Genomic DNA, 23,388 nt, shown 5'->3' with positions numbered 1-23,388 from the left:
ATAAGTTTTCTTTGGGGACTATTTTGCCTCACAGCGCCCTGCAAAACCTCAAAACTACCATAAAACTGTCATAAAAGTGTCTCAGTCATCAGGCAGTGAATTCATAACCATAACCTGGCAGTGAATTCATAACCATTTCATGTAGGAACTTTCTGTGAGGGAGCTTTTAGAGGTGGACGTCTGGTTCCTATCACCACCACTGTGAACAGTTCTGACTCAGTAAGTTTCTCTAGAACAGAGCGTTTCACACCAAACCACTCTGTTTACATCTTAACCACTTAATTATAATGCAGGGTTTTTTTTTCCCCTTTAAGCTGTTGACTTAATTTTCAAGAAAGATGTTCATTTGGTGGAACAAATTTTCAGAGATGAGCAAGTGGTACAGATTTAAAGGAGGTAAAGCTGTCTGTGAACGGGAGAGAAAAGACATTACCTTTAAATAAAATTACGCCTGGTGGTGCCTCCTTAGTTAATGCAATGTAGAGGAGCCAGTAAACTGTGTGGATTTGCCACAAGGCTTCTGTGTGGAGATAATCAGCGCTGATCAGTATATTTTGCCGCTTTTTCACAGTAAACGTTATTACTGCCCAAACACTGATGTAAGTAAACATTGTAACGTCTGTTAGCTTACATAGGAACACTGACCTGGTCATTTACAACACTGGATTCCATACAAAACAATGTTAATATTAACATTAAACAGAAAAATGTAGTTGAATTGCTTAATACGACCAAAAGGCAATGAGACATAACTGTTCACTTCCAACCTGCACAACACCGACTATGTTCTACTGATCATTACACGGCTAACTTTAGCCAACCTGGCTGGAAACCTGGGACTTCACAGCATCCTTAAACTTCACAGCCATGCAAGTAATGCTGGAGGAAACTGCAACATCTAGATCTACATCTAGAAATGAAGACTTTCTCACCAAACAAGTGACAGCTTTCATAGAAAAATACCCTAGAAAGGACTATGAATAAGAGTCCTCTACATCAGACACTGAGTGTGTTTACACTTAATACTGCGATAACTGTAGAAAATCAGACTTTGTCTGTAATCCTATCAATGCGTTTACATGCTCTTGAGTAATCAGATAATGGGGAAACTCTGGGTCTACATGAGTCAGACAGTAATCAGATTTCTGCTGTACAACCAGCCAATAAACTCATAGAAGAAGACGTGACGTGAACGTAACACAAAGCTCAAACTTCACGCTGCTTTTTTTTTTTTTGCACCACTTAACCTGAAAATATGAACATACATCGTCTAGAAGTGTTTTGCTGTGTCTTACGGTGACGCAGCTAGAAATCCGAAAGAAATCAGAGTAAGAGTTTACTTGCACTGAGAAATCTGATAACTGAGCTAAAATCCAGCCTCTTTATCCGATTTCTTAATCAGATTTCTAGACCTTACTCCATCTAAGAAATCAGATATCCGATTACGATCAGATTATTGAGTGCATGTAAACGCACTCATTAGAAAGGAGGACTAGTGTATATTCGTATAGTTGTAAACGCCACTGCTGCTGTACTGTTTTTCCTGAAAAGGGTCTATTAAACAGGGATGAGGCGGATAGGTTACAACAGCAGAAGAGCACTGCAGGCTCCACTCACAACAGCCAAGAACAGGAATCTTTAAAGCACTTGGTCTTGAATTAAGCATTAACAGCATGAATGTATGGACCCAGCTTGTCTTGGTCAACAGATCAAGCTGGTGGTGAGGATGTAAAGTGTGGAACACACTGGCCACCCAATACCAATCGAACGTCTCTTGAATGCCACAGAGTTGCACCTCGTCACAATGCACAAGGCATCTCAAACTGGTTCCATGAGCACAACAGCGAGTTCTGTGTACTTCAGTTGCTCTTCCAGTCACCAGATCTGGGCACTCTGGTATGTGGTAGAGAAGCAAATTCACAGGATGAACGTGTAGCTGATAAATCTGCAGTGATTACATGATGCAATCATGAAAAAATGGACCAGAATCTCCAAAGAATGTTAACAGCACCTTATTGAATTCATGCCATGAAGAATTCTGGCTGTTCTAGGAGCAGTTTTAGAACGATGTTCCTAATAAAGTAATGAATTTAAGCTGTTTTTACAGCTTATTCACCAAATATGGACTGCATGGGCTGGACCCTGAATGGTCTTGAAACTATGACAATAAACTACAGGGTAATTCAAAAAGATTCATCCGATTTCAAAGCACCATATTTTTACAACCATGAGGCGCCTAGGAACCAATCACAATCCAATTGAAAGAGGGGGTCATAGCGTTTCTGACTGGCTCCCTTCAGTCTGAGAGGAGATGAGACCCCTGAGCAGAAAGCGTTCTGTGTTCTCCACTTCAATAAGAGTGAATCCGTCATAACTGTGCAGTGTGATTTTCGTGGGCAGTGAAGCTCCAACAGCTCAGAGCGTTCGGCGTTGGTTCCATAACACTGGATGATCTCCGAAATCACACTGAAAGAGCTGTGAGTGCAGCGACACCTGACATGCTCAATCCAGTATGGGATGAGTTTGACTATGGCGTTGATGTTGTCTGTACAGCTGGAGGAGGTTCATACTGAGACCTTGTACAATTACATAATAAACTTTATGCTCATTTAAATCATTTACAGTTTACTGCATTGATCTGTAATGATGATTTGAAATCAGATCAATCTAGGTAGCATTCCTGTTCAATTACACCAACAAATAAAGATATCATAACATTAAATAACTTATGAATATGAATTCAGAGCTACACAACCCAGCCCAAGTTGTAACTGGTGTTTTCTGACTCCTCAACTTGCAGTGTTTATGCAGCAGCCTCGCTCAACCTGACTCGCGCCTCGGTCTCATCATCTAATTAAAATAGCTCATGACTCACTGCCCACTCCAAACACTATGAGAAAACAGTAGATATATCTGCAATTAACTGCAAATGTATGGTAGCAATTAACCTTATAGTTAGTAATTATGCTTTTGCTGGTTACCGACGCTTATTTCCAACATTTTAATTAATACAGCCCTTCTCCTTGGAGCCTGGCGTTATGTGCAGTCTTAAATTCCCATTCATAATGAATGCATGTCCAGGAGGCATGGGCTCTCCACCGACAAGTCATCTGGATTAACCTTTACATTATCAAATATTCAACAGGGACTATTTAAAACTAATTATCTGCCAATTTACAGTAAAATCTGCATGCAATAACATTTATTATAATGTCACCATTTCAAAACCTAATATTCCCCGTAGAGCAGAAAGCCATTGGCTCCAAATGTCCACCTGAAGACTAGGAATCCGAGAGATAGGGGTCTTTGTTATCCATGGCTATTAAACGTCAAAGCTAATTAGGGCTGTCACTGTTGATTACATTAGTAATTGAGCAATCTGACAGTTATCTTAACAATTAATAAGGTCATTAAAACAATAAGAAAGCGTGCCCAGCTTTGTAAAGAGTACACACTACTGAAATAAGATTACAGAAACTAGCAAGAAGGCATGGGAGAAAAAAATTAAATAGTATTGGATATTTCAGGTTTAAATCTGGTATCCATACGAAGATGGCCGAGTATTGATATTTCCTACATTAATCATGATTATTTTTAACATGTATTAAGCCCAGTCTTCATTTTTTAGAAGAAATGGAAATAGAGGTGGGCGATACGGCAAAAATATTACATCACGATACTTCAAGACATTTTTACGATACACGATATGCATCACAATATTCAGTTTTTCTGAGATTTAATAAGATGGAGCTGAAAAATATAGAACCCATAGAGTCACATAAAAACACTACAACAATAGTAAACCTACAACTACAATGATTTTTTGAATAAAAACATTATTGCACTGCACTAAATCAAGCTAAACAGGACTAATTATGCTCACTTTGTAATGAAACATGCAGTGAGTCAGTATTCATTAAGCACTTATGATCTCCATGATATGCTAAGTAAAGCATATCGTGACAGAATTTATCATGACGATAAAATGTCACCATATTGCTCACCGCTTATTTTAAATGTATAATTGCGTGTCATTAACAAAGCTATGAAAACTGATATTGTTGTCCTGATGATGTTGCCTAGAGGCACCATGTAGAGAGAGAAAAGCAAAGGCCCTAAGACTGAACCTTGTGGGACTCCACAAGAAATATTACAGTTTTCTTATGAACGATTTTCCACTGAAACTAAAAATTCTACTCGTTAAATACGTATATGTTTATATGTTACATTTATTTAAACCATTATGAAACTGTCAGAGTTTTCAAGACTAGAATCTTGTGATCAACTGCATTTAGAATCTTTGTCATGTCTTTTTTTTGCATTACTGTTAAGTGATGTTTTGATAACATGGCTCTATTTGTGCAAGAATTTGTCAATAAAATGCAAACATTGCAAATAAAAAAGGTTTAAATGTAAATATTATGTACTGTATTCTTCTGTCACTTCGCCGTCATTGTAACAGTTTAACGGCTGTAAATTTACAGTTAACGAGTTTTTCTATCACTTTATGATTGAAACCTATGTTTGTGTCATAAACACACAGGCATCCGCAAACACCTCGTTCGCTTCCTAGCCCAATTCTGGGTTCAGACATGTTCAAGTAACCTCTGACAGGCTTCCAGCTCCAGCTGTCTCTCACACTCCTGGGCCAGGAGTGTCAGACTGTGCCCGCTGGGCAGAACGAATGTGACCCAGTGGCTGTCCAGTTGTGCTGCTCTCCTGCTCCCTTTCAGTCCCTCACTACATCTCTCTCTCTCTCAGTGCTCTCTGCTCATGTACGAGGCTTTCCCCTGCACTCTCTGTACGCCTGCTGTCCTCCAGGCCCTGCTCCTCCATGGTTTTCCACTGAATGAATAAATAATCAAAACAGAGCTCATCAGGATCAGGACAACTGACGTACATTTGGGTTTGTGTTTGCTTGGCCGCCTCTCTGTAATAAGTGTTGATGCTGAGAAAGCAAGAGCCTCGCTAATGCATAAGTAAACGCCTGGCCTTGATATTAATTTGTCGTGTAAATAATGGATGAGGGTGGGTGATGCCAACAGGGCTAGAACGACACTACCGCAGAAGCCCCGCCCACTCCTAAATACTCCGCCTACTCTGTCTCCTTCAGTTTGAACATATGATGAAATAGAGTCATGATGAGCACCGATGAAGTGCTACCTGCAAAATTATTCGCTCTCGAGAGCAGCCGTTCTCAAACCTTTTTAGTGTCGAGACCCCCTTTGTGCCCCCCACCCACAATTACTACTTTCACTTAACAAACGAGGACCATGTCTTATTAGTGGGAGAGGTTTGGCAGTGAATTTTCATTTTAGTAGCATCACTATTTTTAACCAAGCGCCATATTTTTAGATGCGGCTGAAGCAGAAGTAATAAAATTATAAAATTAAAACTTATTTTTATTATGTTTTTTTTTTTTTAGCTTGTTCTGCGGCCACTTTAGTACCCCCACTGTGGCACCCAGCTTGAGAACCGCTGCTCTACAGCAAAGTCGCAATTACACTAGACATTAGCAGGTTTTGTCGCCTTGCAAAATAGACAAGACCAAGCTAGACCAGAAGACTGGCAATGAAAGAAATCCTTCATTTTGGTGCTGTTAGCAAGCTCGCTAACTCACAAACCATAAACAGTACAAACACAAAAGTAACGTTAATTATGCCTGATAATTACACACGACAGCAGTATAGTTCACTGGTGTGACTGACAAAAGTAGTATGACTGATGTGTGCAGCAGTGCTTAGCCAGGCAGCTAAACTAGCAGTTAGCAGGCCTACTATAAACAATATTTTGCTGGCAAAAAGATACTGGGATTAGGTCTTATGGCTGCCCTGTCTGAGATCTGTCACTCAGATCCATCCTTTAATTTTGGAAAGTAGAAAACTATATTCAATTAAAAATTAAGTAAAGCTTACCTGTGTATTTTTATTTTTCTACAACAAACAGGTTTGTGGTAGAAAGATGCCAACATTACTGCTGATTGGTTACCATTACTGCTTCTGAGCGCTGATTGGTTGGCAAGCTGATCAGCTCACTGGCTGAGTAAAGCAATTCGCTCTTGCTAACATCATAAACACACATGAGGCTCTGTTTGAAAATCACATAACTGGAGTTCAAAAGCCGTCAAAAAATACTTTACGCTGTTCTGTGTTGAGAACATGAGTGATATTTTCTGCACAGAAGTCATCCAGCATTTACAAAGGACAGTTATGCACAGAAGCTTTACAGGAACCCACACATTCTGGACTTGCTCAGGAGTGCCCCCTAGCGTCAGACAAAACCGGAAGACATTACTGGGTGGCACTTCTCCTCATTTCCTCAAGACTACAAGGTAGAACATATGAGCAGACAGAAACTGTCCTACCTTCTGGAGCATCTGCGTCACAAATCTTGGTGGTTGCAGCAGTCTGATTTCCTGGTGAGGGATCCACTGACAGTGGGGTCTATGGAGAGAACAGAAAACACCACTGTTGTGGAAAAAAACAACAAAGTATTTAATCTTACATATTTATAAAGATTGTTCTGATCTACTTAAACCCAAGGCTTTAATAGAGACAGTGATAAGTTAAATGTGTACATCATCGTTTATAAGGTACGTTCTGTTGGAAGGAGTCTGTCCCAAACCCTGACCCCTGAAGTGAAGTAAAAAAAAAAAATGTTATTCAAAAAATGCTGCTCCATGTTTTTGTCACTACCAAAACAAAAACTTTTATTTTATGGGCGGAGCCCTATTTTAGCAACGCCCCTGCATTTTAGAGCAGGAAGTGATGCTGCATCCCTGTCCCTCATGGCCACATGGTGAGCAGTTAGATCCCACTGTTTTGAAGTAAAGGTGTCCCAAAGTCTGAAAATCAGTGTGGAACATTAAGAATCGTCATATTTTCTGCAGTTCAGCACTTTTTAGTGTTTTAATGTAAAATATGATGATTTTCTGTGTGAACAGCTGTTCAAAGCTGTGTTTGCTGGTCACTGAAACAGTCACTTTTGGTAAAGTTTGGGTAATTTTATTAAAATAAACATAATTAAGGTAAAGGGCAGGGTTTGGCAACCTAAATGTTAAGAAAAGCAATTCTGTCCTTTCAACAACAAATCAAACTACTTTGGGAGCCACAACATTTTATGTCCATTTTACCATCTTGAAAACGCAAACACAGACTTACTCTGCTCTGCTTTAAGATTTAGCTCAGCTACAGCTCCTTTTCTCGCATCTCCAGCAGGAAACTTTTCCTCAAAAGTAGAACAGTTTCTTGTAAAAATGTCTCTCAACGTTTGACTTTTTACGAGGCTGAAGTCGCTTCTCATTCGCCAGCTTCTTGTTCAAATTTTCCCGTTCCACCTTAAATGGTGCCTGAGGTGCCAGAATGTAACTGCTGCGATATTTAAGGTGGAACGGGATAATTCAAACAAGAAGCTGGTGAATGAGAAACTGACTTCAGCTCCATGACTTTTTAGTGTTTGTCAGTTTCTCGTTGCAGATTAAACATATCAGGAAACCAGCTGGAGTGATTATAAACACAAATCAGTCCATTCGTCTCTAAATTATCGATGTTCGTCTTAAATCTCACTCTTTGCCTTTTCGTTAACTACTAGCCAGGCGAGACTGTTGTTTGTGCTGATCTTCAGGGTTAAAGGGTGAATTAGCAGTTCTACATTAACTCCAGAGTTTAAGACCATTTATTGTTAAACTGTGTTGAACGATCAGCAGAGCTTTATTTTACTGTAAAGGAGGATTATTTTATTTTTACCTACTAATCTAATTCAGCTGTGGAGCCGAAACAGGACAGTGAAAGAGCCGCACGTTGCCGAGCCCTGGGCCAGCGTCACTCAAAACAAAAGGAAAAGTCCCAAATGAGTTTCAGCTCTGACTTTGAATCAGTTCGGTAGAATCATCCATATATGACTGATATCATAAGTATCTTCTCATCAGTAAACGCTCCTCCTACTGCCTCCGAGACACGATGTTCTCTGAACTCTCTAGAAGAGCATGGCTGTTAGTGTGTAGGGGCTCTTTTAGACAGATGATGCTAATTGGTCAACTTAAGGTGCATGCTGGGCTGTTTACTGGACACAGGGGGAGGCTAGTTGCTGCCATAAACTAATCATATTCTTTCTTCTCTGTTCCCCCCAACAGCCCCAGGCAACCAGTCTCCTGACCAGACCACCGACAGCGTGCTTGACTTGGAACAAATTGTCTTTTAGCTGGGCTAGCAGGGTCCGGCTGGTGACATAATTTGTCTGAGAACAAAGTCCAGGGAATGAAACTGATAGGAAAAAAAAACCCGTCTGGTCGGAATAATGACAGTGATGTAGTCAGTAAGTGGGAGGATGAGGTCAACAGAGTTTGTAAGGTTTACAAGTGAGATTTAATGCTTACACACGCAAACACACACACACACACACACACACACACACACACACACACACACACACACACACTCATGTAGCCTCTGAAGATGACAGTCGTAATCCCTTCCTGTTGCAGCAGAGCGGATTGACTCCGCAGGTTCAGGTAGTGACATAATCCCAGAGACCTGAAGAGCTACTATCTCTCTCTCTCTCTCGCACACACACTCAGCCTTAGGGGGGTTTCTATTTCTGAAGTTAATCAAATATAAAGTAACTGTGTATTAATACTAATGCACTTCACTAATAATGCACTTCATAAATCGACAAAAATACGTTGTTTGGCCGGGGGTGCCAAAACCTTTGCCTACAGCTGTATATGGTGCTCAAAAGCAGCCTTGAGACATCGTCAGTGTAATTAGTGCCTTGTTTATTCATTACTTTCCAAGCTAGTTATCTTTTTTTTCCATATAAAATCCATTAGAAAAGATACAACAACCGACAGAAATGATCAGGATTATTAACTGAAGGCAAAATAATCCAGTAATTAACTTAAAGTTAAAAATTAAATTAAAAAATTAAAGTTAGGTGTAGAAAAGTGCTCAAACGTTTGTGGGATTAACATCTGTGTGTTTTTCCTTTATGTAGGTCAGTATTTTGTGCTTTATTATATCAGTGTTTTTCTGCATGTTCTTTCATTTGGATGACAGCGCAGTGCTGCGGTACTCGACTCCAGACTCGAGAGGGTACATTAATGATCTCATCATTTGGACTCGGTCTCGTCTCGGTCTGAAAGTGGACTCGGAAATTGTTCTCGAGAGCAGTCGAGTGTGACGCGTCCGTCTGAGGAAAATGGAAACAAAACTATTTTTTTTGACGGTATTGATTATCAACCAAACCTTCAAACAGAATTAAGCAGTCCTCTCTCTACATGTTTAAATAAAATCAGTCGGTTGAGGATCTAATTGATCTTCCATGGTAGATTAACTGGGAATCATTTGGTGATGTTCACTGGTCCCAAAATTCAAACATCAGAACATTATTATTAATTAATTTAATATTATAAATCGATGTGTGTTGTTTGGTTTATATTCAGTTGACTTTAGGTGGCGATTCTGAATTTTTAGAGCATCGTTGGTACCAAAGTTACAATGCAAAGTAGGACTTTCCTAATTAGTAATATTGAGGCTATATATTATTTTAATTTTACAAAATATATTACAAAGACTATTTCTGTTTATTAACATGATTACAATGAATGTACAATGAACTACAAATGAGTTTCATTTTTCCCCTTCTTCTTTTTATTTCTATATTCTAAAAAAAGAGGACACTTTTCCACTTTGCCTCAGTCCATTTTAAATGAGCTCAGGCCCAGAGAAGTCGGCGGTGTTTCTGGACCCTGTTTATATTTGGTTTCTTCTTTGTGTTTTAGAGTTTTAACTTGCATTTGTGGATGCAGCGATGAACTGTTTCCACAGACAGTGGTTTTCAGAAGTGTTTCTGAGCCCATGCAGTGATTTCCACTACAGAATCATGTCTGTTTTTAATGCAGTGCTGCCTGAGGGCCCAAAGATCACGGCCAGCCAGTACTGGTTTTTGGCCTCGTCCCTTACACACAGAGATTTCTCCAGACTCTCTGAGTCTTTTAATGATATTCTGTACCGTAGATGATGAAAAGCAGAAGTTCTTTGGTATTTTATGTTGAGAAACGTTATTCTTGAATTGTTGCTCTATTTGATGGTGCAGTCTTTCACAGAGTGGTGAACCCCTCCTCATCTTTACTTCTGAAAGACTCCGCCTCTCTGAGATGCTCTTTTATACCCAATCATATTACTGACCTGTTGCCAATCAACCACCAGGTGTTTTTTTTTTTTAGCATTACACTTTACCAGCCTTGTGTTTCCCCCGTCCCAACTTTTTGGAATGTGTTGCTGGCATCAAATTCAAAATGGGCAAATATTTTGAACAATAAAAAACAATAAAATTTCTCAGTTTCAATATTGATTTGTTGTCTTTATACTATTTTTTATTTAAATGATTTGTACATCATTGCATTTTGTTTTCATTTACATTTAACACAGCGTCCCAACTTTTTTGGAAACGCGGTCGTACTTTCCCAGTGATATCTTCTGAAGCTAATTCACAGTCTTGCAATCGGGCATGTTTATTTCAACCAGGTCATGTGTTCTCTGCATGCGCACACGTCTACATGCTTAAGTGGAGTTTATTGGGGGACTTTTCAGCCTTGCTAACTTGCAACTGGGTTAGAAATTTGACTCTTAGTTTGTTTCCATGCACATTTAGTCCAAAACGTCTCATGGTTGCCTCCAGACTTTCTCTGTATGAGATCACGTCTGGCTCTGTGAGGCCATGAAAAGGGCAGCGCAGTCATAAGGTGACGTCCCAGGAGACTAATAACTGCATGAATTGCAAATTAACAAGCAGTTGATTGGATGTCAGTCCGTAATGACATCACCTTATTGAATTCCTGTATTTTTATAAATTGTTTCAAGTTCTAAATAGTTTAGAAATCATTGTACAAAGATTTTTATAGCCTTTTAATATGTGGCACTGTTCTGCTGGGGCATTTCAGCTGTTCCAGTTTTTTGCCAAACCTCAGAAAAGCAATATCTGGATATATTTTGCTGATTTTTGTGATATTTCTTATATCCTGATGTAATATTTTGGCCATATTGCCCACCCTTTACCCCCTACACAGGCCCTTACCTGCAGTAGGTACTTCTGGCTGCCGTACATGACGTACTGCGGGGCCAGGCTGTAGATCATGTAGCTGGTGTGAAGCACAATTAGGAGCAGGATCATGCAGAGGAAGAGCAGCGCCTGAGGACGGGTTCTTTGAGGCCGGATCTTATACAGCTGCCCACATACAGCCATAGGAGAAAGAGAATAAAGGAGAAAATATGAATAAATCATCAAACTACCCACCAAGAATGAACGTGCAGAAGTCAGCATGAGCATTTCCCCTTTATACCTTCATCAGTTAAAGGGGATCATATGAACTGAAAGGGAAGGAATACCCTGATCCAGAAGAACCAGATGCCCATATTCCGGATGCCCGCCATGGAGGTGAAGACGAAGTACATGGTGATGACCGTGATGAGCACATAGTCCAGAGGGAAAACCTGAAAAAAGACAAAGAACCAGCTTGTTTTTGTACCTTCACTAAAGAAATCTGGCTAAGAACAAACAGAAGGTCATCGGTCCTTCAGACACGGCCATCATTATGTTGTATATTAATGTATAAATATATTATTTGTTAATCATCATCATAACACAGTCCGCTGTAGTACTGTTACCGTAATGAACATACAAACGAGCTCTCTAATCAATCACATTGTTTTTTTTTGTTTGTTTTTTTTTTTACTGTTTTCTGCATCTTGACCAATCACAGCTCTCGATGAGAGTTTCTGTGAGTGTTTTATGAATCCAGATATTCACATAATCCAAAAAAAGTAAGTTATTTCGGTCAAAATAACAGGTCGGGTCACATTATCGATCTGTCAATAGGTTTTCAGTAGAGCCTGACCAATATACGGGTCGGTCGATAGTATCTGCCGATATTGAGGACTGATTTTGTGGGTATCTGCCGATCGTTAGTGACCTTCTGGTACCGTAGCGACCTTACAGAGTTGTGCTTTTAGACTGGGGAACCCAGAATGAGGCACCACAGAACAGCAACACAGGCTGAACTGGTAAATCTGAAGCTATCATGGTTAAAATAAGGCAAGGCAGGTTTATTTATATGCTTTACAAATGAGAAAATACAGAGTTGTTAAAAAAGTAAACGATTAATGATTAAAACATGATTAAAACAATAGATTTAAAAGAGAAAATCATTACATCAAAAATCAAATTAGGATTTAAAAGTTAGATTAGGATTAAAAAAAAAAAACTACAAATATCAAACACATGTACCCAGTTCTAAACTTTAGCACAAGGATAACAGGTTAGAACACATGACTTTCTCTTTGAAGAGAACTGATGATAAACTGATGAATTCTGGGTAGCTCCACAACATCTATAAAATTTAAGTCTTGAGTTTCTGTCGTTTATTTGAGTTTAAGGATTGTGACAGTGGGCGGAATTGGCAGTGATATCAGCTGGTAAAGTGCTGCTTAACAGACTAATGAAGTGTAAAATGTCTAAAATATAAAATTATATCTGCTGATATTTCAGTTGTAGCCTCTTAAAACTGGTATTGGTATTGGTCACTAAATGTTCAAGCTGACTGGATGTTCATTTTCTTTAATTCCTTTATTTTTTAATGTATCATTTATTTGAATTTGTCTTTTTTTAATACAGTGGGGCCCATATCTGAGAATACTTGTGAAAATGTGCATATTTTACATTCTTTTAATGATCATTTTATACAAAGATGTTTCATTAAGTATATTTAGCTGCAGTGCACCAACCAGCTGGAATTTATTATTTATTAATTATTTATTAATTAATTGCATCTCTAAAGCTTCGTTCGCTGGTGTCACTCAACCATTTTCAACTTTTAATCTCTGACCACCTCGACTCAGCCTGACGCTGTTTTAGTTCATGTAGTTTTAGGGCTTTTTTTCTTACAGTTATTAATAATTTTCTTATATTTGATTATTTTTTTTCTTACTTGGTGTAATTTATTTGATATATTGTTTTTTACATAGGTGTTTAATTTATTGTTTTTTTAAATTACCCTTTATAAATTACTTATTTATCATTACTAATGTGTCCAACAGTTTTGTTTCAGCTTTTTAAACTTATTTGTCTAAAAGTTTCCTAATTTTTATTTGTCTGTATGTGCTGGTCTAATCATTTATTTGGTTTAATTTATTTGCTTTGCTTTTACTGTCATCAATTTATATTTGTTCCTTTCAATCCCTTTTTATTTAATTATTTGGTTACTTTTTTTTAAATAATGCTCAGCTACACTGTAAATGAGGGTCAACTTTAAATAAATGTTAATTGATTGATTGATTCATATTATTAACATAATTTGAGCACAAAATAATATCTTTCCTAATTTCCCAATGTCAACATGCACTCACTCCACAAGTTTGAGTAAAAGTCTCTGATCAGCAGATCAAATCCACCTCAGTGTCGTCTGAACACGATCTTGACTGAAAGAGACCAGACTGAAAAAAATAATCTGACCATTTTGTTCAAAGGCCTGAAGCCGGTCAATGTCTAAAATTTAAATAGTGACCTATAAACGCTGCAGAATCTTTTTTTCCCCCTCATTCTCAACATTTTTTTTTCCATTTTGCTTGTCGGAACTTTTTTGTTTAAAACCTTTAAAAAATGTTTGAACTTCCCAGGATCAAAACGAAAAAGTCCCAAATTTCCACTGTGGTCTCAGACTTAACGGTCCCACTGTATGTAATATACAGTGTATACAGTATAATAATGTGTATTGCATTCATAATACGCCCCCCTATATATACCATATAATGCTACTTCTCCACAGCATGTCCTTGTCCAGCGCTCGATAAGGCACAGTTACTGCCACCTGACACACAAACACACTTTGTGTGGGCCTACTGACATTCAAGAGGACACAAAGTCAGACAGTGGAGGCAGTGGCAGGCCGTGGCCGCCTCCCCCGTATAACTTAATGGTGCGTTTTAATTGATATGGGCTGCGCAAACGGCAAAACGCTGGAGGCGGCGAGGAACTCCAGCTCGGAGAGACACATACAAGGTTTTGCAGCACCAATAAAACCTCCTAGGTGTGTGTAAAGAGAGCGTGTTGTAATGCACCAAAGGGAGTTGCACCATCAGTTCCAACAGCCAGGGGCAAACAGAATTGGGTCAAACGCGTCGCGTCGCTACGAACACAGAAATGGCTTCGGTGAAAGCAGCTCAAAAGTACTGTACTGTAGTCATGAATGAGGCTGTGTTTAGTGAAAACCTCGCCCTCTGCAGAGCTGATGCAACAGCTAGTAGCTTATACTAATGTGAGAGTGCTAATATAGCCCGTTCATTAGAACATTAACCTTCTCTAATTGTTTGGAGGTTTAGGAAAACACTGCTGTTTACATAAACAGGAATATATAAAAATAAGGGGCTCCGCAGCACAGCTGTTCAGCTCTGACGATGGGCCGAAGCGTTTTAGAGACGGAAAAAGTGGTTGAAAGTCACCCTAAAAGTGACCCCTCTCCCCGATCCACTTTTTATTGGCGTCTTTGGCTCCACTTCGCTTCCCTGGATCGGTAATGCGCACCTCTTTGGCAGCTTTTAGCCATAACTCTGCGGCATTTCTGGAAATCTGTGAAATACACATTGACCTCAGTCCCCCGTTACTCTGGCCATTAACCCCAAAGTAGCGCTAATTACGAAGGTTTCCAGCTAGAACTCTGAGAACACGTTACGTTTTATTCTTTTCTTAATCATTTTTTCCCCAAAGGCTGGGAATAATTGTCAAAATCAATGGTCGGCGCTTCTGAACAGTTCCGTTTAATCAAGTGCTCTCGGGCAAAAGAGACCGTACTTTATTCAAGCGCATGGCACCCGATCATCGCGCTAGCAGGAGGAGATGGAAGGGTTTTAAAGGATCCGGAGCAGCTCCTGTGATGAATAGCGCAGTTATTACTGATCCGTAATTGCATCTAATTCAGCGGCCATCACGTCCTCCCGTTTCATGATTTAGGAGAGAACAATCGTCTTCATGAGGTAGCTAGCCCAAACGGGAGCAGGCAATCCGCATACCAATCCTTATATTAAGCATTAAAGGCGATTATTCAAGGCTCTAGACGTATTCGCTGTAATCTATCTCGCTGTAGGGTGGAGCGTTCTGTTACGAAATAACCGCAAAATAACACTCATGAAATCAACCGGAGCCGGAGTCTATTGTGTCTTCTCCGCATGACTGGCCACTCAGCGCTGACTCAACCCTGCCAGGATTACATCAGACCTGTCACAGCATATATTTACAACATATACATAACCGATATTTACAGAGGAGCCTCAACAGCTGAATCTGATCTCACTCTTTCCCTTCATTCCGGCTTCCATTCTGTTCAGGAGACTCACTTTCAGTTCCTCAAAGAATCTGCAGACACTCCTCCAAAGTTCAGTCTTAGAAGCTGGTTGATGATTTTCTGAAGTAATCAAACACATTCAGTGGTGTTGAGGTCTGGACTCTGGGGTGGTCAGTCCATCGTTCAGCTTCTTTGTTTGATGTGTCCGTCTCCTTTTCTCAGTGAGGTTCTTCTTGAACAGCTACACATCCTTTCAGACCCACAGCGCTGAGTCGTCTTCTCACAGTGGAAGGATGGACAGAAACACCTGTGGATGTTTTCAGATCTGAAGCAGCTTGATTTTCTCCTCTCTCTCAGAGATCAAAGCTTTGAGTGCTGTTTATCTGATGGGGGCAGTTTTGGGGTCTCCCAGCTCTTCCAGGTGGTTATTAGGAAACATATTTTCTGTGCAGCGTTTAATATTTTTTTCATATTCTGTACAACGCTGGACAAACCTCACCTGCACACCTGACCTTATTTAATTGCCATTGCTTCACCTGCTTTTCTCCTTTTCTGTATTTTAATATTTTATACTAATGTTAAAACCTTATTCTCAGCTCATTTTGCTCTTGTGTTATTGTTTGCTATCGGGTGTGGTCCAGAGGAGGATGGGTTCCCTGTTTGAGTCTTGGTTCCTCTCAGTGTCCTCTTACTCTTAGGGAGTTTTCCCTGCCACTGTAAGCACTGGTGTCGCTCATAGGGGCTCAGACCCGGATTTTATATAAATGAACCTTAACTTGAAATCTCAAACTTATGAACTTAATAACAGTTTTGACTGGAAATTAAACCAACAAAAGAATGACCTCTAACCTCGGCGCAGCACAGTATGTCATATGAAAATGATTAAAGAAAGCCTTTTAAAAGTAATAATAATACACTTTGTGGCAAAAAATGCATATAAACAAGTGTCCATCAGGGCCTGTTTCTGACTGTAAGAGAGTCCAGTTTAAAACACGCAAACTGGCCACTCACTGGGAAGGAAAATCTTTAAAAATCTGAGCAGTGTATCATAACTGATTAACTGTGGCAGCATTAGATCCTTCTTTGTTCTCTGTAAGGCTTGTTAACAGCAGAAATGATCTAGAAGCAGCGCCTCACCGGTTGGAGCGCCAGCAGCAGCTCATTGAGGGGGTTCGTCAGGTTGGTTCCGAAGATGATGAAGCCGGTGCTGATTCCAGCTGAGTGCAAAGCTTTGTCCAGACTGCAAAGAGATAAGCAGAACTTCTATTGTGACATTTATAGATGTGTAATATGCCAAGTACTGTAAAATGATGAATTGTGATATATTTATTACTTGATTTGATTTATTACTTCTACTAATAATTCCTCAGAAAGATACTTTTTCTGTTTTATCTCAACTCACTTCAATTCTTTTGAAGAACACAATTAATTTTGGTATCCTATTATTTTAAAAATGGGCTTAGAACATGTCAGAAAACATCCATATCTGAGCCTCCATGGCCTCTTTTCCTCTGTAGAGTCGAATGCGTCTGAGCAGGGAGAGTAAACATTCCAGGAGGTTTTTACACGGATATGGAACGCTTACATTCCATGCTTGGCATGGTTTCCTCAACACAGTCAGCTAACCGTACTCAGGGCCGCAGAACCAATCAGTAGGCTGATATAATAGGGTAGCTATTCAAATCAAATAAACTCAGTTAGCTTACATGGTTGCCAAAAAGCATTATGGTGCTGCTAAGTAGGACAGGGAAGCTGGTTAGCATTGAATGTGTTCCATGGGGTGTGTAGCTGTTAGTCTGTTAGCCATCACTGAGCCACTGTCGTGTGTAGTCTTCCTGCTTTATTTCCTCTTCCTGATTTATCAGCACTGTTTAACATTTAACAGTTGTTGTTTGATTGATAGTTTGACGTTTATTTGCTGATGTAGCTATTTAGTCAAATTTAAGTTGCACAGTGCTGCTAACTAGGACAGGGGGGCTAGTTGCCACTGAACATGTTCTGAGGGGTGTGAAGCTGGGGTGTGTGTTAGCCGTCAATGAGCCTGTTACGCGCCAGGGGTTCGTTTTGAGTGAGTCTCAAACTCGCAACCCTTTTGTTAGTAGTCGAGAGCATTTAGGGACAAAGCACCTGGCAGACAATGAGGGACTGACTCAAGCGTAGAGCAACTATGGTTCTCAGAAACTTTAAAAGGAGATAAGACCAGAGGGGACGATTTTAATGAGGAAAGAAATAAAGGGGGAAACAAACGAAAAAGAAACAAGGAGAGCGACTTGTCACGGGACCTGGGGATCAAACCCTCAACTACTGTGATCCCAGACTAACGTGTTACACACCGTGTTAAACATAAAGGCTTAAAAGGATAAACAAAGCTGAGAACTGCCCAAAACAGTACTTAAAAACTTCTTTCTTAATCTCGCCCTTGCTTCTCCTTGAGTATCGAGGGCAAGAGAACGCTTAAGAGACTTTTTCAATACTTACGCTAAAAATTACCAGCTTAGTCAGAGCGACCTGCAAGTAGCTAAGTGAACGCAAGACTGAGCAGCGAGCAGCATGTGAGCACTCCTTAAATAGGGTGCCCACAGCTGCAACTGTTAAGGTCTAGTTATTCGGTCCTGGCTCTCCAGTCCCTCCTAGCAGTAGGAGGAGGCCTAGTAGATCGTCTGGACTGTCATGCATAGTCTTTCTTCGTGTTTCCTGATTCTGATTTAGCAGCACAGCAGAAACCGTAACCGGCACACTACAGCCTTGGAAACCATTTGGCTCTGAAGTGGAAAAGAGGCCACTTTTTCACGCCAAATACTGTGATTCGTTAGGCAAATCACTGTCTATTCAAAGCCCATGAAAGACCAACGATCTGTAAAAAAAGGAATAAGCGCACTGGGTCATTATTAAAGTGTGGGTGGATGTGGGAAAGGGATTTTAACGATTTTAATGAAGGATCTTGGATGTAAACAAGCGAAGTGCTGAACATAACCTAACATGGCCGCGTCAACTTCACCACAATTACTGCTGCGACCTTCAGTGTGTAGACTTGTGTTGTAAGGTGACAGCAGACTGAGTGGACTTTTCTGTCTGATGAGTCATTTGTCTGAGCGAGACAGGGAGGGAAAGTGTGTAGACAAAGCTCTGGGGGACGGCTGCGGCGGTCCAGCGTTCATGACATTTAGCAGGGGCTGGATGTGCTTACTTGGAAATGAACAAGGCTATGGTGAAGAGCAGCGCCACCAGGATGAAGAAGACTCCCAGCAAAATCTGAGGGCAGAGAGAGAGAGAGAGAGTTAGTGACACATGTACAGCTCCCTCTGGTCCATGATGCTCAACCTAGAGGCGGTGTCATTTGTTAGCGCTCGACCATACGGCCCGTCCACGTCAATCTGGCACTGTCACCGAGGCTGACCCTGCCGACCCTGGACGCCAGCTTTGTAAACGAAAAGAGCCCACACTGTGACCACACAGACATGGAGACACAAACACTCTCACGGTCAAACAAAAACAGTTTCCCTGCCATTAAGTGGCCTCTTGTGTGAAGAGGAAAAACAAAAACAGGGAGAGAAAAAAGAAAACGAGTGTGAGGAAGTTTAAAACGACAGAGAGAGCAAAGAAGGACAATCAGAGAGAACCTGAAAAACAGCATTACTAACCTTCTTTAGGAAAGACAGTGGTTCTGTGTAGCACCAAGAATACTCAAAGAACCCTTTGCAGGCTTAAATGGTTCTCTGAGTGGTGAAATGGTTCTTCAGATTGATGGGGAATGTGTTAAGTGTTATATAGAACCACATACAGCACATTCTCCATCAATCTAAAGAACCATTTCACCCTGCAAAGAACCATTTATTCATACAGATGGTTCTATGAGTGGTTATGAATCTATATAGAACCACTGGCTTTACTAAAGAACCTTTGAAGAACCATCTTTAAGCGTGTATGGAATCTATATTTTAAATAATAAAACCAATTAGGTTGTAGATAAACACAAGTGAACCTGACATAAAAGTCATGTTATGATGAACAGTGCTGTACATGATTCAGAAGTGCCTGAGAAAGCTGTATTACTATATGTATTAAAACTAAATTAATAATAAGATTAATATACAGAATATTTAAAAAGTGTTGATAAAATATCAAGGCGAAAAAAATACTATAAGATAATAAAAAGCTATAAGTCACAAGAGGCCGCTCAGAATTACGATTAAAACATGGTAAAATCACTGTAAGGCACATTTTTAAGTGGCTTGTTGCTTTTGTAAAATGGCAGCAACACAAAATACTAAGAAATATTATAATATAAACACAGTTTCAATACAATATTTAGAATATAATTAATAATATTCATAATAAATAACAATAAATAATCCCTCCACCAAGAAACGTCATTTATTTGGAGTGTACCACTGTTCACTTTCAGTCATATGCAAACATTTGAAACCAAATTAAATGCCTTTTAGTGCAAAATTTCTGTTTCTGTTTGTAAATATGAGGTAAAAATAACAGAATATAAACCGTTCATCTGCGACGCTGGGCTACTGTCCATTTCGGAAAAGTGAAAGTAGCATAAAGAGCTTATTTACTTCATTCAGAAGCCGAAACATGGAGCTCTTCCACATTTATTTGGATGTTTGTAGCTCGGTTTGGTTGTCGTCATGCCAACAGCAGAGACGGCCATGATTGGTCAGTGAGTTTTTGTTCATTTTATTATTGTGTATAATAAAACTTTCCAGCTTGAAGATAGAAAACCAATGGTTGTCTGATGTTTGTCACTGCTGAAACAGTCAGTAGTGAAACAGATGGTAGAGTTTGGTAGAGTTATGGTTGTTTCGGTAGAGACAAAATGGAATGTTTAATCATTAGTTTTAATAAATTAGTCACAGTTAAGGAACAGAGTCAAGGACTCAGTCAGTTTAAAGTCCAGAATGTGTTTTCAGCTGTGAACCAGATATTATTGTATTTGAAATATTAAAATAATATTAATATGAATAGGGATTCCAAACTTTGGAGGAGTGGAGTAGGTAAGAGAGGCAAGTCAACAGAGAGAGTGAGAGAGGGGGAGTGAGGGAGTGAAGGAAAGTGGAGTTGAGCTGGATGAGCGTGGGATGTTTGCTGATGACCTTGGCTGACAGTTCCATTTGGCATGGAGGCATTAAAACACTGCTGTTCTGCTCATTCCTGTAATGGTCGTTTCTTAATGAGCTCGGCCCGAAGTCCGTAATGGCCGCACGGCCTAATGGGCCTGTTTCAGTCTCCAGCTCCTATTTACACCTGTAACAGCCAGCACACACCATCTGAGACCCACTCAGCTGCTCCTCCGCCACGGTTATGGTTATGGTTATGGCTCTGATTGCAGTAAGCAAATCAGGTCCTGGATTAAGCCCAGTTCACACCCATCTAACAAGACGAGACGACGGCAGTGTTGCAGAGAGTCTTAACGAAGGCCATCACTAAAACCGAACGTCCAGCCTGAGATGATGGTTTTAGACCTGGCTAATAGCTTCAGGTGACCGTTTTGCCGCTTTACAGCCTGAATAATGTAAAGTCAGGGATGAGACGGATGAAATTATCTCACTGTTCGCCTTGCTAGTCCAAATTATAAAGGACAACTGGTAGTTTGGAGCAGGCATAGAGTTCATGGACTGGGCAATGGCTATTTTAACCTTTATCAGAAGCAGAATGCCAAAGACACAAATGCCTTTCGAAGCATTTCCTGTGTTAGGCTCTCCGACTGTCGTTGATTGGTCAAGGTGCTGACGTTACAGCTCAAAAATACAAGTTTACATGACGGCATTTCAAAAGGGAAGAGGCTCATGTTAAAGCTGGGCCTACACTACACGATTTTATGCCCGATTTTAAGCCCGATTTGCCACTCGCGACAAATTTTCATAATCTGAGGTGTTTCTACAGGTTGGGAGCTCGATTGGAAGCGACTAATGGCGCCGATGATCTGAGTGTTTGATGAAAAACGAGTGAATCTTTATCCCTCCAGTCGAACTCTGGAGTGACCAGAGATCCTCAGATATTATCAAACATGTTTAATATTTATGACTCTAAACGTTCTCGAGTCCTGCAGCGAGAGACGGTCAGGGATGAGCACAGTGAATGATTCAAACAGCCAATCAGAGAGCTAGAAGAGCGGAGAGAAAGGAGAAGAGACGAGCATGAGCAGCGGAGTGGAGACAGAGGAGCTGAGAGTAAAACAAAGGCAGATCAGAGTCGATATCATGTTTATAATGTTGATCCAGATCAGGTCACTGTCTTTACAGTTTCAGCGCAGCTGCCAGTTTGCAGTGAAATATTTCTCCAGCTCTCACTGAATCAGCGCTTCTCACCACAGATTAACCCCCAGTTTGAGCTATCGCTGCACATAAAAGCTCAACCAGGCCCAGTGAGTTCAGCTCTGTGTGTGTCGTGTGATCTGAGGAGATCTGGGAGTTTGAGTTCTTATTCGTCGCCCAAACTCGTGATGTGTGTTCTTCTCTGTCTTTGCCCCGTGGTCTGGTCTGGGCGCCTCACGACAACAAGACAAGAAATTCTGTGAAAGACTGACGGAAAGTGTGCGATGATCTCCGTTTCACAAATCTGTTCAAATTTGCTAGCTGTGTAGTGACGCCCAGCCTAACTGGGGCCTGAAACTGAACATTTCCAAATTCTTAAAACTTCCAGACGTTCTAAAACTATAGATCACGCTGATCAAGCAAATTTAAGTGAATATAACACTGTTGTTGGAGCAAAACCTCGTATCTCCAAAACAGTAACCTTACAGGAGAAGGAAAACACATACTCTACTTTTAATGGAAGTCAATGGAACCAGACGTCTTTCCAAGTGATTCTGGGCCGTTTCTTTTGGTCCATTCATCATGAAATCTACACACAATATAAAGGGAAACAGGCATTTTCAAATTATGCCAGAAACTGGACAACAATAAATATGGAGATACAAGGATTTCTTCCAACAAAAACATCAAAGGACTTTTTGCTGGTGCTACAACAACTTCAGAGAGCAGCAGTTAGAATTATCTATTTTAGCTTGAGCTCAATTAAACAACGCATGGACTCCCCTGTTCTGCACTGGCTCCTCTCTCTGGAGAGTCAGTGCATGGACTGTTTTGTATTGGCTCACTGCAGTTCCAGCTCCATCTTAGCTCCGCCCACTTGTTATCACACTCACCCGCAGCTTGTTCTGGACTCGTTATCTCCTGTAAGTTTTTAGAAAAGTAGTAGTGTTTAGAAAACCTTTGCTTGTTTTTTGCGAACATGGATTTGCCTGGACTTTTGCTGCCTGCCTGTGTGCTGACCCCTACCTACGAGGACTGACTGCTGGACTGCCCCAGCTTCGCACATGTATCCAGTTTAACTCCCCATTCGTTACAGTCTGTCATCACTTGGGAGCTACGAAGTACCGACAGCTAGGAAGCAAGACAACTAATCAGCCAGTTTGATTAATTAATTAGCAGAGATTTATAAGCCAGGTTAAATTTCATGATTGTGACAGGTGTACAAGTAGCGGCACCAGCAGTTACCAAATTTGGTCCTAGAGTACATCTGTCCAGGACATTTTAGTGTTTTTCCCTGCTCCAACACACCCACTTCAACTCAAGGATGCTAACAGGCTGATTATTTCAAGTGCGTAACAGCTGAAGGTAGAAAGTACCTAAGCCCATTTTCCTTTGGCACAGTTACTTCTTACCTTTAAGTATTTAACTTAGTCATGCCGATCTTTAATAACTGCTACAGAGTCAAACCAAAACAGCTTTTCACAACTTCACTTCCAACCTGAGGAAGCAACTGCGCAGCTGTCGAAATTACTGTAACAATAACAAACTAACAATATGCAAAATCGCTACTTTGCTCCTTTACTCTTTAGTTTGAGTTGTCGTTCAGGGATAATGAGCATTACAGGTCTTCATTAACTGGTGTCTCATGTACACCACTGTTTGTACATGTTTGTTATACAGCTTTTAAATACAGACATTTTAAAGAATGCAAATGTATGAGGAGGAAATCAGTGTTGACTCTGTTTGAAAGGGTCATGTGAAGTTATGGGCAACATTGGGGGGGGGGCAACT

The 23,388-nt window shown here is 40.3% G+C and overlaps 1 protein-coding gene across 1 annotated transcript in view; it reads right to left on the bottom strand.

The window, feature by feature from the left end:
* Nucleotides 1-23,388, bottom strand: part of lmbrd1 (LMBR1 domain containing 1) — a 203,421-nt gene that overhangs the window by 40,499 nt on the left and 139,534 nt on the right. Inside the window, exons 12-16 of the mRNA XM_036583441.1 lie at nucleotides 18,519-18,583; nucleotides 16,469-16,571; nucleotides 11,385-11,489; nucleotides 11,074-11,223; nucleotides 6,365-6,443 (exon numbers count right to left, since the gene is read on the bottom strand). Of these exons, the coding sequence (XP_036439334.1) occupies nucleotides 6,365-6,443; nucleotides 11,074-11,223; nucleotides 11,385-11,489; nucleotides 16,469-16,571; nucleotides 18,519-18,583 (502 nt within the window). The remainder of the gene's footprint in view (nucleotides 1-6,364; nucleotides 6,444-11,073; nucleotides 11,224-11,384; nucleotides 11,490-16,468; nucleotides 16,572-18,518; nucleotides 18,584-23,388) is intronic.

The sequence above is a fragment of the Colossoma macropomum genome, unplaced genomic scaffold, assembly GCF_904425465.1.
Source record: "Colossoma macropomum unplaced genomic scaffold, Colossoma_macropomum, whole genome shotgun sequence".
Taxonomy (NCBI): Eukaryota; Metazoa; Chordata; class Actinopteri; order Characiformes; family Serrasalmidae; genus Colossoma; species Colossoma macropomum.
The sequence above is the reverse complement of the archived record's forward strand: the minus strand, read 5'-3'. Positions and strand labels throughout refer to the sequence as shown.